This window comes from Hemicordylus capensis, chromosome 6 (genome assembly GCF_027244095.1).
Source record: "Hemicordylus capensis ecotype Gifberg chromosome 6, rHemCap1.1.pri, whole genome shotgun sequence".
Taxonomy (NCBI): Eukaryota; Metazoa; Chordata; class Lepidosauria; order Squamata; family Cordylidae; genus Hemicordylus; species Hemicordylus capensis.
Genome location: NC_069662.1, coordinates 10,061,829 through 10,073,987, shown reverse-complemented (window position 1 = coordinate 10,073,987; position 12,159 = coordinate 10,061,829). Strand labels below are relative to the sequence as shown.

General features: G+C 42.0%; 1 protein-coding gene across 1 annotated transcript; it reads left to right on the top strand.

The window, feature by feature from the left end:
- The first annotated feature begins 214 nt into the window (after positions 1-214).
- Positions 215-11,173, top strand: LOC128329739 (vomeronasal type-2 receptor 26-like). Its single transcript, XM_053261352.1, has 6 exons — positions 215-417; positions 2,644-2,821; positions 4,907-5,761; positions 6,898-7,125; positions 8,720-8,846; positions 10,272-11,173. Exons 1-6 carry the CDS (start codon positions 245-247, stop codon positions 11,171-11,173), a joined length of 2,463 nt encoding a protein of 820 aa, XP_053117327.1. The 5' UTR covers positions 215-244.
- The last annotated feature ends 986 nt before the right edge of the window (positions 11,174-12,159 follow it).

Below are 12,159 nucleotides of genomic sequence, written 5' to 3'. Positions count from 1 at the left end.
CCACTCAGAGCTGGGGAAGAGACATATAGAGCTGGATCAACTTGACCCCCGGGTACTTTCTACTGTTACAATTCTGGCTGTAAATTAGTATTTGTACTGAGTCAGTGGCCATCTGACTCTTTTGGTGCTGCTTGGAGACACGTGAATGACAATGTGGAATCAAATGAACTGGTGTCTAGAAAGAAGAGTTTCCTACAGGACGGTGGTGTTTGTGGTGTTGGTGTTACTGCTGCTACCTGAGGTGATGGGCGAGGCATCTATTGGTAAATGCCCCATCATCCACCCTCTTCCTATTTTTCACAAGTATTATCAGTCAGGCAGCCTCATCATTGCTGGCATTATGTCTCAGATCTTCATCTCATCTAATCAAATAACATTCCAAAACCATCCCTCTCAGGAACTCATTGATGAACTCATGTATGGAGTTGGTTTTTCTTCATGTTATCATACACCAGCCTAGATACTATTTTCAGTATGTCTAGTTCTATGCATGAGCTTTCAAGTAGGATTGTAGCTGCACCATTAGGACAGGTTGGATGTTCTGCCCCCATTCATCTGCACTGGGGGGTAGGAATAGGATACCAGCTAAGGGGAGATAAACACACATGTGTCACCTTCTGCCTTGAGTAGGGCCATCTAGATAATATCCTCCATGCCATCCCTTTCAGTTTTCAGGGATGATGATGATTATTATTATTTTAGAACAACAAGGAGCACCTTTTAGACCAAGGCTGAGCAAACCTGGCCCTCCAGGTGTTGCTAAACTCCAACTTCATCATTCTCAGCTACAATAAATTATGGCTGGGGATTAATGGAGTTAAATTCAACAACAGCTGGAGGACAAAATTTGCCCACCCTTGTTTTAGACTAACTGCTGTTTTAATACAAAGATTATGTGGGCTAAAAGCCACATCTTCAGATGTAGCATGAAGGCAAAGACAAGCAGTTACAGCAGAATGTGGTAAACATTCCACCTACATTGAAAGACATATTTGCAGTTGTTTTATACATACTAGGTAGCAAAGAAGAGAGATTACTAATTAATATACATATATAATTATTAATATATGTTAATATAATTAATGGCTTGGGCCCAGGCTATTTAAGAGATCACCTCCTTAGTCATAAACCCTGCTGCCTGTTACAGTCTTCTGGAAAGGTCTGATTAAGGTTGCCACCAGCTCCTCTGGTGGCGACTCAGGACCGGGCTTTCTCTGTGGCTGCCCCAGGGCTTTGGAATACGCTCCCTGCTGAAATTAGAGCATCTCCTTCGCTGTTTGTTTTCACGAAGACCCTCAAGACTCTCCTGTTCTCACAAGCTTTTAATTAGAATTAATTTTAATAATTTTAATAATTTCTTTTATATTGTTTTATTGTGTATGCGAGATTTAGTCTGTGATTTTTAATTTGTACACCACCTAGAGATGTACATTTCAGGCAGTATAAAAATATTAATATTGATATTAATAATACCAGTAATAAATACCTTATTTACCCTGGGTATTTAAGAGAACATCTTCTTCATTATGTGCCCCACCGCCTATTGAGGTCATCTGGAGAGGTCTGTCTCCAGTTGTTGCCAGCTTGGCTGGTGACCACATGGGGACGGGTCTTCTCGGTTGCTTTCCCGAGACTGTGGAATGCGCTCTCTACTGAAATACGATCCTCCCCATCTCTTACAGTTTTTTTAAAGCATTTGAAAACCCACCTCTTCTCCCAAGCTTTTTCAGCTTTTTAAAATTTTTGCTTTTAATCTGTGGTTGATTTTTAAATTCTTAAATAGTTTTAAGTTTTTGTATATGTTTTAACTTGTTTTATGCTATTGTTGACTGCCCAGAGATGAAAGTTTGGGGCAATGTACAAATCTGAGAAATAAATATATAAATACGTAAATAAAATTATAATAATAATTAATATGTATCTCTACAATGCCCCTAAAACCCATAATATCTAATCAAAGCAAGAACTTATACAATCAAATTTTACTGACAAGTTCTTGTTCAGCTATTTCACATTCCAGACATTTCCCTGAGCCTACCTTCTTAATTTACTGTGGTTTTAAGCACAATTTTTTCAATATCATATGTGGTAATTATTCTTCTATTAGATAAGCATCTTATATTTTTATTCAACAGGATTATTTTTGTGACCCTCAGGGACATAGTTTTTGTGTGGCACAATGCACTTGAGAGGATAGGGAAAGTCAGCAAAAATGGCTTCCCCCTCACCCATACTCTGTAAGTCCAGTATGGCTCTGTGGTCGCCAGGAGTCGAAACCGACTCAATGGCACACTTTACCTTTACTGCATCCTCAAGTTGCAGCAAAAAATTTTTGCCAGCAAATGGAATAGTTGAAGCTGGTTTGGAAGATTTGGCTGTGTGCCTGTCTCTATTCACACTTCCTGCAGTGGCACCATCCAAAAATTTTGGTGCAAGGTGTTGACTAAAAATATACTTTAAGGGACCTGTAGCAAATGCCAATGTTCTAATGCAGGTACCCTGTAATGCATCATGTAATGCTTATTGCAGAGTAATGACTCAGACCTATCAGCACATCCTAGCCTTGCTATTTGCATTAAGGGAGATCAATGAAAATCCTTGGCTCTTGCCCAATATTTCCCTGGGCTTCCACATCTATGATAGTCATTTCAGTTCAAGCTGGACTTACCTTGCTGCAATGGAACTTATCTCTACATGGGGGAGATTCTTCCCTAACTACAAGTGTGATATTGAGAACAATGTGATAGCAGTCATTGGGGGACCTAACTCTAATATATGTTTCTACATGACTACCACCCTGGGCATCTACAAAGTTCCACAGGTAAGATAAGCACAAAGAGCACCAGGGAGGGGGCAGTAGTGGAGAAAATGCTTTCCATGTAGTTGGAATCAAGTCCTATCCCTGGCATCGCTGGGTGAGGTTGTGAATGACCACTCTCTGAAGCCAGTCAGTGTAGATGACACTGAGTTGGATGATCCCAAAAATCTGAGTCTGTATAATGTGCTTTTTCATACTGACCTTGCCATTTATACTTACTTTTCTGGTTTCGAAGATAGAGAGACTTGATTGAAATGAAAATAACAAAAATGAAGATGGGAGTAAAAGTGCTTAAAACTTCACTTGCATGTTAAAATGTTTGGAGATTACAGCTTAAGATACTCACCTTAACATCTGTGCCATGCTATCAGTAAAGACTTTGTGTTTATTATTATGGCTTTAAGATAATTAGACTCCATGTGCCTACACTTTGGTTATGTCTTTCACCTCAACATTGAGCTGGAGAGGGATGCATGTACACTGCTTCCTCAAAGTGCTACCTCCTAATATCCAGTCAGAAAATCTGCAGGTCCATCCTGAAATTCTGCTGGTGCAAGCAGAAGTGCAGAAATGATGCAAACTATTTCTTTAAAAAGATTCTTCCTCTCTGTTCTTCATTCAATGACAATGCAAGAGCTTTCTTTACTCTCACTTTGAATGAAGTACAGAGTTAGGATCTTCAGGTGGTAAACACCTCCTGGCTTTGTCCTCTGTGTTAAATTTCCCAAAGCTGGAGGGCTTCCTTACAATAAATTGGTGCCCTGTTCAATCCTTTTGATGGCAAAATCCAAGAATACGGAAAGGAAGTCATCTCAGCAGGTCCTCCATGGAGGGATTATCTAACCCCCCAAATCCTTGGATTTTGCTCCTCTGTTACTGGGAAAGTTCCAGGGCAATACAATGTAGAGGACTACATTGGTCCAAATATATGTTGCTATCTAGTGCAATAATTTTTCTCAGGGGTCAGTTTTTAAACTGCCATGTCTTGGTCATTTCTCAACAGATTAGAATGAAATTTGACCAGGGATGGCACATGACACCTAGCTTCCATAAGAATCTTTATGGTGCATTCAGGATTGTGGGTGGGGGGAGTAGATTGGGGTTACATTCTTTATGTACATTGTCACTGATATTAGGGGTGTGCACAGAACTGATTTTGGCAGTTCCCTGTGAGTTTGGACCTAACTTGAACTGGACCACCAGCCCGGAAGCTAGTTTGAGTCAAACTGGTCCTAGTTCAATTTGGTGCTCAAACCTGGTCAAACTGATTCAGAACCAGTTCAACTCGGTTTGGGGAGTAAACCTGTTAATGGTAATCTGGTGAGAATTCCTCTTTACAAGCAAAAGGGAACTCTTTGCTAAAAGTACTGTAAGTTGTGGTGGTGGCGGCAGCGGGGGGGGCATACCCATTTCAGTGGGGGAATGGCAGTGGCTACCAAATTCAGACAGGCATTTCCCAACAGCATGGCCTGGCCCAACTTGGCCAGACCACACTACTGGGGAGCACTAGTCCAGACTTTGGAGCTGCCGCCACAGAGCTACTCCGGCCACCTAAGCCCCCTTGCCCCCACCCCTCCCACTGCCATTTAAAGTACTTTTAGTGCAGGGTCCCCTTTGCTCTGCTCACTGGATTCCCCTTTATAAGCTTACACCCCGAACCAGTCTTGATCCAGTTCTACTCAAATTGGGGCTGATGTTGTTCGAACTCTGACCAGCTGCCCCTTTTGAGAGGCTAGTCCTGTTCGAACTGCCCTGGTTTACGTAGAACCGGGTTTGAACTCAAACTGGTTCGTATACCCCTAATTGATATGAAGATGGAAATACAAGATTGCATCCAAAGAAAGAGAATCCTGACTAAGAATCATTATTCAATTAGACAAATTAGTTGTGATTAAACTTAAGTCCAATTGCACTAAGTATAACTTGGTCAAGATTCGTTTTATCTGGATGAAATCCAATAGTTAAATCTATTAACTAAAGCCAGTTTCAGTTCAGAATGGTGTACAATTAGCAAGTGTACAATTAGCAACTCGCACACTTGATTTTGGAAATAACCGTTTTGCTACTCTTCTTGATCCTTTTATTTAGCTCCCATATAACTCTGCTCCATTGATGAATTGTAATAGCGAAGAAGCTTTCTTTCACTGGATGTTTCCTCATAGGACCCATCAATATGCAGGAATTCTAGAATTACTGGTGTATTTTAAGTGGACATGGATTGGGGTACTTTACATTGATGATGATAATGGAGAAGCGTTTGTACAGACTGTCCTTCCCATGTATTCCCGCAGAGGTATCTGCTTTGACTTTATAGAAATATTCCTACAGCTAACCTTTTCCAGTCACATAGATAAAATGATAGCAAAAGTGTATGAAAAAATCCATATTGTCATGGGAAGCACTGCTAATGTAGCCATTGTATATGGTGAAATTCAATCAATGATGTTTTTGAGAGCATTGCTTGAAATTTCAACATTTGAGGAGATATCAGGCAAGTCCAAAGTGTGGATTATGACAGCCCAGATGGATTTCACATCACTTCCACTTCAAAGAAGCTGGGACCTAGACTTCCTACATGGTGCTTTATCTTTTGCAATTCAAACTAAGAATGTAATAGGATTTCAGAAGTTTGTTTGGATGAGAAACCCTACCTCAGAAAAAGACGATGGATTTATCAAGGTGTTCTGGCAAGAGGCATTTCTCTGTTCATTCCCCACTTCTGAGGTTGATGATGAAAGAAGGAAAATCTGCACTGGGGAGGAGAAGCTGGAGACTCTTCCTGGGTCTGTTTTTGAAATGAGCATGACTGGCCACAGCTACAGCATCTACAATGCTGTCTATGTTGTGGCACATGCATTAGATGCCATGCATTCATCCAAATTTAAACACAGAGGATTGTTGGACAGAAGGAGACAGAAGCTTCTAAATCATCAGTTGTGGCAGGTATAATAACTTGAGAATACAAATATTGGAGTGTTCACTATATCTTGGAGTGTAATACTTAGCCTTAGAAATATCTTTCTTTGCCAATCCAGGGTATGGAAAAGTAAGTAGTAGGTTTTGATTTCATTTCATTTTACAGTCCATTCACTGGTACCCCAGCTAACACTGGGACTGCAGTAGGCTCGTTTACTAATTATACAGCAGCACAAGTTCTGGAGTTTTTCAGAATTCTATCATTAGAAGTCAGAAGCACTTGATGCTCCTGACCAGGACAAAACTCTTTCCGCTCACAGGTTATAAAAATTAGAGGGAACAATACATGAGGCACCTAATGTGATCATCTGCTAAGCAGTAACTGGGTTGGAGGGCTTCCTTGTACACAAAAGCTGCCCTTTAGCTGATGAATGAGAAGGAAGGAACCCACTTAGCACATGACCATGGATGGTGCCTCCAACTCTGGTTTTAACTCACACACCATCAGCCAAAGGAGGCATACAAGTTCCTCCAATGCCTGTTGTTGGATTAGGTTAGGCCTGTTCTCTTTTTCCACATGTTGTGGGGAGGGGGGGGAGATGGGGGGGAACAGGAGTTGAACCATGTTACAACACAGCTAAACTACACAGCTAAATAATGTTTAGGGACATTGTCTTGTTGCATGACCCACTTTCAGCTCAGCTTCAGCTTACAAACAGATGGCATGACATTGTACTCCAGAATGTTCTGATGTGCAGCTGAATCATGGTTCCATCAATGATGGAAAGCCATCTGGACCCTGATACAGCAAGGCAGCCCCAAGTCATGACGCCTTCACCACCATGCTTGACAGTCGGGATGGGTTTCATACATACTTTGGAAAGCAGTGTTTGGTTTTTGCCAGACAAAACATTTGTGATGGTGTCCAGAAAGTTCAATTTTTGATTAATCTGTCCAGGCAACATTATTCCAGAAGCCTTGTGGGTCATCCAGATGCCCAGAGTCATCCAGAATGGGTCATCCAGAATCAAAAATTGAACTTTTTGGAAACAATGTTAGTGTTTGCCTTGTGCAGATTTTATAGGAAGCTTTTATTATGCGGGGGGGACCACATATTTACCTCTTTATTTGTTTCTCTATGGCTCATGCTTTCCCCTCTTTAGCTCCATCACTTTCTGAGAAGGGTCTCATTTAACAACAGTGCTGGGGAACATGTTTGCTTTGATGAGAATGGAGAATTAGAAGCCGGATTTGATATTATCAACTGGGTCACATTCCCAAATCAGTCCTTTATGAGAGTAAAAGTGGGAAGGATAGACCCCAAAGCTTCCTCCCACAAAGTGTTCACTATTTATGAAGATGTCATTGTGTGGCCCAGCAGGTTTAACCAGGTGGGGACTTTGTATATTTCTGGGTGTGTCCTGACATCTCCCCAGTGTAAAAAATGGATCATGGCTCACACATTGAAATTAAAGGTGAACTGGCCAACTTCACGTAAAGTTGGCTCAGCTTATTTCTGAGTGAATATTATTTTTGGAAATAAGGTGAATCCTCACCTGTCATGCCAACTGTACAGCAGGCAAGGAGGCAGTGGCAACCCTACCCCACCATCCCTCCCTGTGGCCCACTGGTGGCTCACACCAAGACTGGGGTATCCTTTAAATGGCCTCCCTGCACATGCTAGGGGGAAAAACCACTGGTGTTATAGGAAAGAAACACTGGACTGTCCCTTTAAATGGTCCCTGCACAAGCGTGGGGAGGCCATTTAAAGGATAGCCCAGTCCTGGTGGGAGCTCTGCTGTTACCGCTCAGAGGAGCAGTTCAAAGGGCACATCTGCACCTCTTGGTTTTTAAATCAGTGGCTGGTGGGCTGCAGAGGGGGTGTGTTAGGCTTCCATCTCCCCATCGCTGTGCTCTCTGTTCTTCAAAAGGTACTGGGAGCCTTGGTGCCTCTTTCGTAAAAAAAATAATGAAAGAAGGCTCTCCGCCCCCTCCGTTCTCCCTCTTCCCATAGTATTTACACTTACAAAACAGGTCAAATAGATTTGGACTGACTTGAATCAAAACCAATCTGAATTTAATCAAGCCTGTTTCGGGGAGATTGGATTTGAGATGGAATTGAAACCATGTGTTTCAACTGGAACTCAAATCTAATCAAAATGTTCATCTCGTGCACATCCCTATTTTATTGTATTTTTGTACCTTTTTTTTAGAGTTGCGATTATGTGTTTATGTGTTTTTACTTGATGTTTTAATGCTGTTTTGTGAGCCACCTAGAGAACAATGTGTTAAGTGGCTAACAAATTAGGTTTATTAACTAATAATAATAATAATAGTAGTAGTAGTAGTAGTAGTAATTTCAAACCCAAATTTCCCTTGACAGTGCTTTGACCTCTGAGTAAACAAAATGAGAAGCTAGCCTTTGCAGAGTCACCAGGGCTGTTCTCACAGTCAGCATTAGGGTAGGCATGCATGCTCCCAATTAAGTAGCAATCATACGTGTGCCTGTTGTGTACGGGCACATGTACGATCGCCACTTCTGGACACTTCTGGCCGATGAGGGCAACGGGGCGGCAGGGAGGAATGCTGCTGCCCCAAGGGGCTTGAAAATAACAGAGCGCCGACAGGGGAAATGTGGCGGGAGGGGGGAGTACACCCTCCCCCACCCTTAAAGTACCACCCCCATCAGTGCCGAAACACCGAATACCCCCCCATCGAGCCAAAACATTTCGGAGGCCTTTATAATGGCCTCCGAAATGTTTCGGGCTCAAGCCTACTGACAATATATCTACAAAATACAAAATTTTTAATGTTGGTTTTAAATTATTTTAATGTAAATGATTTTAATGTTTAAATGGTTTTAATTTTAAATTGCCCAGAGATGAGGTATAAAAATATGTTGAATGAATGAATGGATGAATGGATGAAAGAATAAAATCAAGTTTACTGAATATTCAAGCTTTCTTTGCTTTCATTTCTGGACAGGCACGGCCCCTTTCTGTTTGTAATGTCAATTGTCCTCCAGGATATCGGAAGACCATGAAGGAAGGGGAGCAATTTTGTTGCTATGACTGTCTTGCATGTCCAGAAGGGAAAATCTCAAAACAGAAGGGTAAGATATTCACAATTATATTAGAATAGAATCCTAATATGAAGTGCTGAGAAAATGTTTGTGAATCCGCTTGGATAGTTTGTATGCTAGCACAATTCTTATTCAAAACATGGTTGGATCCTAAGCTAAACCTTAATAAGAGAAAAAGGCAACCTCAAATAATACATAACACAGGCAAAAAAGAGATATTTTGAAAATTCACTAAACAGAAAGAGTCAACAGCAAGCATCCATGTGTGAAAAAGTATGTGAACCCTGCATTCAGCTACTGGTGGCACCTCCTTAAGCAGCAGTAACTGCAACTAAATATTTTCTGTAACTAGTGATCCATTTATCACATTGACTTGGAGGAAACCTTGCCCATTCTTCCATACAAATTGTTTCAGCTCATTGACTTTTGAGGGCTTCCTTGCATGAACAGCTCCCTTCAGGTCTTGCTTTCCATAACATTTCAATAGGGTTTAGGTCAGGGCTTTGGCTTGGCCTCTCCAAAACATAGATGATCTCTTCTTCTTCAGCCATTCTATGGTAGACTTACTTGAATTGACAATGGCATTTAGGTTGCTTTCTTGCTGCATGTCCCACTTCTGGCTCAGCTTCAGCTCTCAGACAGATGGCCTGACAATGTCCTCTAGAATTTTCTGATCTGCAGCTGAATTCATGGTTCCATTTCTGATGGCAAACCATCCAGGTCCTGATGCAGCAAAGCAGCCCCAACCATTATGCCTTGTCTCCACCACCGTGCTTGACAGTTGGGATGAGGTTCTTATTCTGGAAGGCAGTGTTTGGTTTCTATGAAACAAGACATTTGTAACTGTGTCTGAAAAGTTTGATTTATAAATCTAGATTACCCATTCTGGATGGTCCTCAGCATCTGGGTGATCCACAAGGCTTCTGGAATAATGTTCTCTGGACAAATGAATCAAAAATTGAACTTTTCAGACACAATCACAAATCTTTTGTTTGGCAAAATTAATAATAATAATAATAACAATAACAATAATAATAATAATTCGATTTCTATACCGCCCTTCCAAAAATGGCTCAGGGCGGTTTACACAGAGAAATAACAAACAAATAAGATGGAACCCTGTCCCCCAAAGGGCTCACATTCTAAAAAGAAACATAAGATAGACACCAGCAACAGTCACTGGAAGTACTGTGCTGGGGGTGGATAGGGCCAGTTACTCTCCCCCTGCTAAATAAAGAGAATCACCACGGTAAAAGGTGCCTCTTTGCCCAGTTAGCAGGGGTTGAAATTGAAAAAGTAAAGTTCGGAGTTTGAGTTTAACCTATGGCAGACCTTAGTTCAAATAGTTAATAAAATGGTGGCCCTTTATTTAATCTAAGATTCCTCACATCCTTTTCCTCAGGTGTGGACTCAGATTAAAAAGAAGTTAATACAATAAACAATTGTGTTCTCTAGATATGGAAGATTGCTTTCAATGTCCAGAAGATCATTTTCCAAACAAGGATCAAGATTTCTGCATTCCAAAAGTAATAAGCTTCCTGTCCTATGAAGAACCTTTGGGGATCAGTTTGGCTCTTTGTGCTTTCTCATTTTCGTGCATCACAGCTTTAATTTTGGGAATATTCATGAAGTACCACAACACACCCATTGTCAAAGCTAACAACCGGAGTCTCTCCTACACTCTTCTGCTCTGTCTTCTACTGTGCTTTCTTTGCGGCTTGCTATTCATTGGCCAGCCTGAGAAGGTGACCTGTCTCCTCCAACAAACTGCTTTTGGCATCATTTTCTCAATGGCTATTTCATGTGTGCTGGCAAAAACCACCATGGTTGTTCTAGCTTTCAGGGCTAACAAGCCAGGGTCCAAGATGCAGAAATGTGCGGGCAGAAGGCTAGTAATCGCCATTGTACTTTCAGGATCCTTTATTCAAGCCACTATTTGTACTTTGTGGCTGGGAACTTCTCCCCCTTTCCCAGATCGTGACATGCACTCTGTAACTGGGGAAATCATTGTAAAATGTAATGAAGGTTCAGTTGAAATGCTTTATTGTGTCCTGGGTTATATGGGGATCCTGGCCAGTGTCAGTTTTACTATGGCTTTCCTTGCCAGGAAGTTACCAGACAGCTTTAATGAAGCGAAGTTTATCACCTTCAGCATGTTGTTGTTCTGCAGTGTTTGGATGTCCTTTGTTCCAACCTACTTGAGCACCAAAGGGAAATACATGGTGGCTGTGGAGGTTTTTTCCATCTTGGCCTCCAGTGCTGGGTTATTAGGCTCTATCTTTTTCCCTAAATGCTACATTATTGTGTTGAGGTCTGATCTGAACAAAAGAGAACAGCTAATAAGGAGAAATGTATGACATTTTCTAGATTTTCTGCTATAGCTGCAATTGAAATCTGTGACTATGCATGTGATTTTTCTGAGACCCATTCTCAAAAGAGCTGGGTCTAATAGTTAGCAAATGAGGAGGCATGTCATTAATGTTTCTTTGTGGGAAGGGTATTATTAAAAGGCAGGAAATGGTCACTAGTTGAGTTTATCCTGTAAGGTCATTTTCACGAGTCATGACCTTACAGCAGGGCAGGGAGGGCATGGGCAGAGGGAGGCAAGATTGATCTTAACTTCCCCCAAATATCCCTCTACTACCCCTGGATGTGTGGATCACACACCCATATGAGTGTCTTTGCCAGGAGCCACGCAGCATTCTGGAGGTCAGGGAAACACAGCTCAGCCTCCATAAATCCCACAGTTGACCGTGCAAGGAGCTTGGTGAATTGGGGGATTTCCCTGTGAACTGGTTCTGTGTCTGCTCAGGCTGCCTATAGGGCATGCACTTGCCTCAGTAAAAACCCAAGGAAAATCCCAGGCTACCCACCAGGGCAACACCAGAATTGGCCTCATTCATAGGAACATAGGAAGCTGCCATATACTGAGTCAGACCATTGGTCTATCTAGCTCAGTATTGTCTTCACAGACTGGCAGGGGCTTCTTCAAGATTGCAGGCAGGAATCTCTTTCAGCCCTATCTTGGAGATGCCAGGGACGGAACTTGGAACCTAAATGCTCTTCCCGGAGCAGCCCCATCCCCTTAGGGGACCATCTTACAGTGCTCACACTTCTAGTCTCCCATTCATATGCAACCAGGGTGGGCCCTGCTTAGCTAAGGGGACAAGTCATGCTTGCTTTCAGAAGACTAGCTCTCCTCTCCTTGGATGTAAGAGTTGGCTGGGAGCCAATTCCAACTCCAACTTGGAGCTGGACGTGGACAGTGGAGCTGTGCAGCCAGAATGTCAAACAGGAGTGCAGCCCCACCTTTTGCTGCAAGTTCCCACCCCTTGCTTGACTG

Coding starts and splice junctions, on each gene's coding strand:
- LOC128329739 (XM_053261352.1), top strand. CDS start 245: ATGGGCGAGGCATCTATTGGTAAATGCCCCATCATCCACCCTCTTCCT. Junction 2,822..4,906: donor GCATCTACAAAGTTCCACAG/GTAAGATAAGCA, acceptor CCTTTTATTTAG/CTCCCATATAACTCTGCTCC. Junction 5,762..6,897: donor TAAATCATCAGTTGTGGCAG/GTATAATAACTT, acceptor TCCCCTCTTTAG/CTCCATCACTTTCTGAGAAG.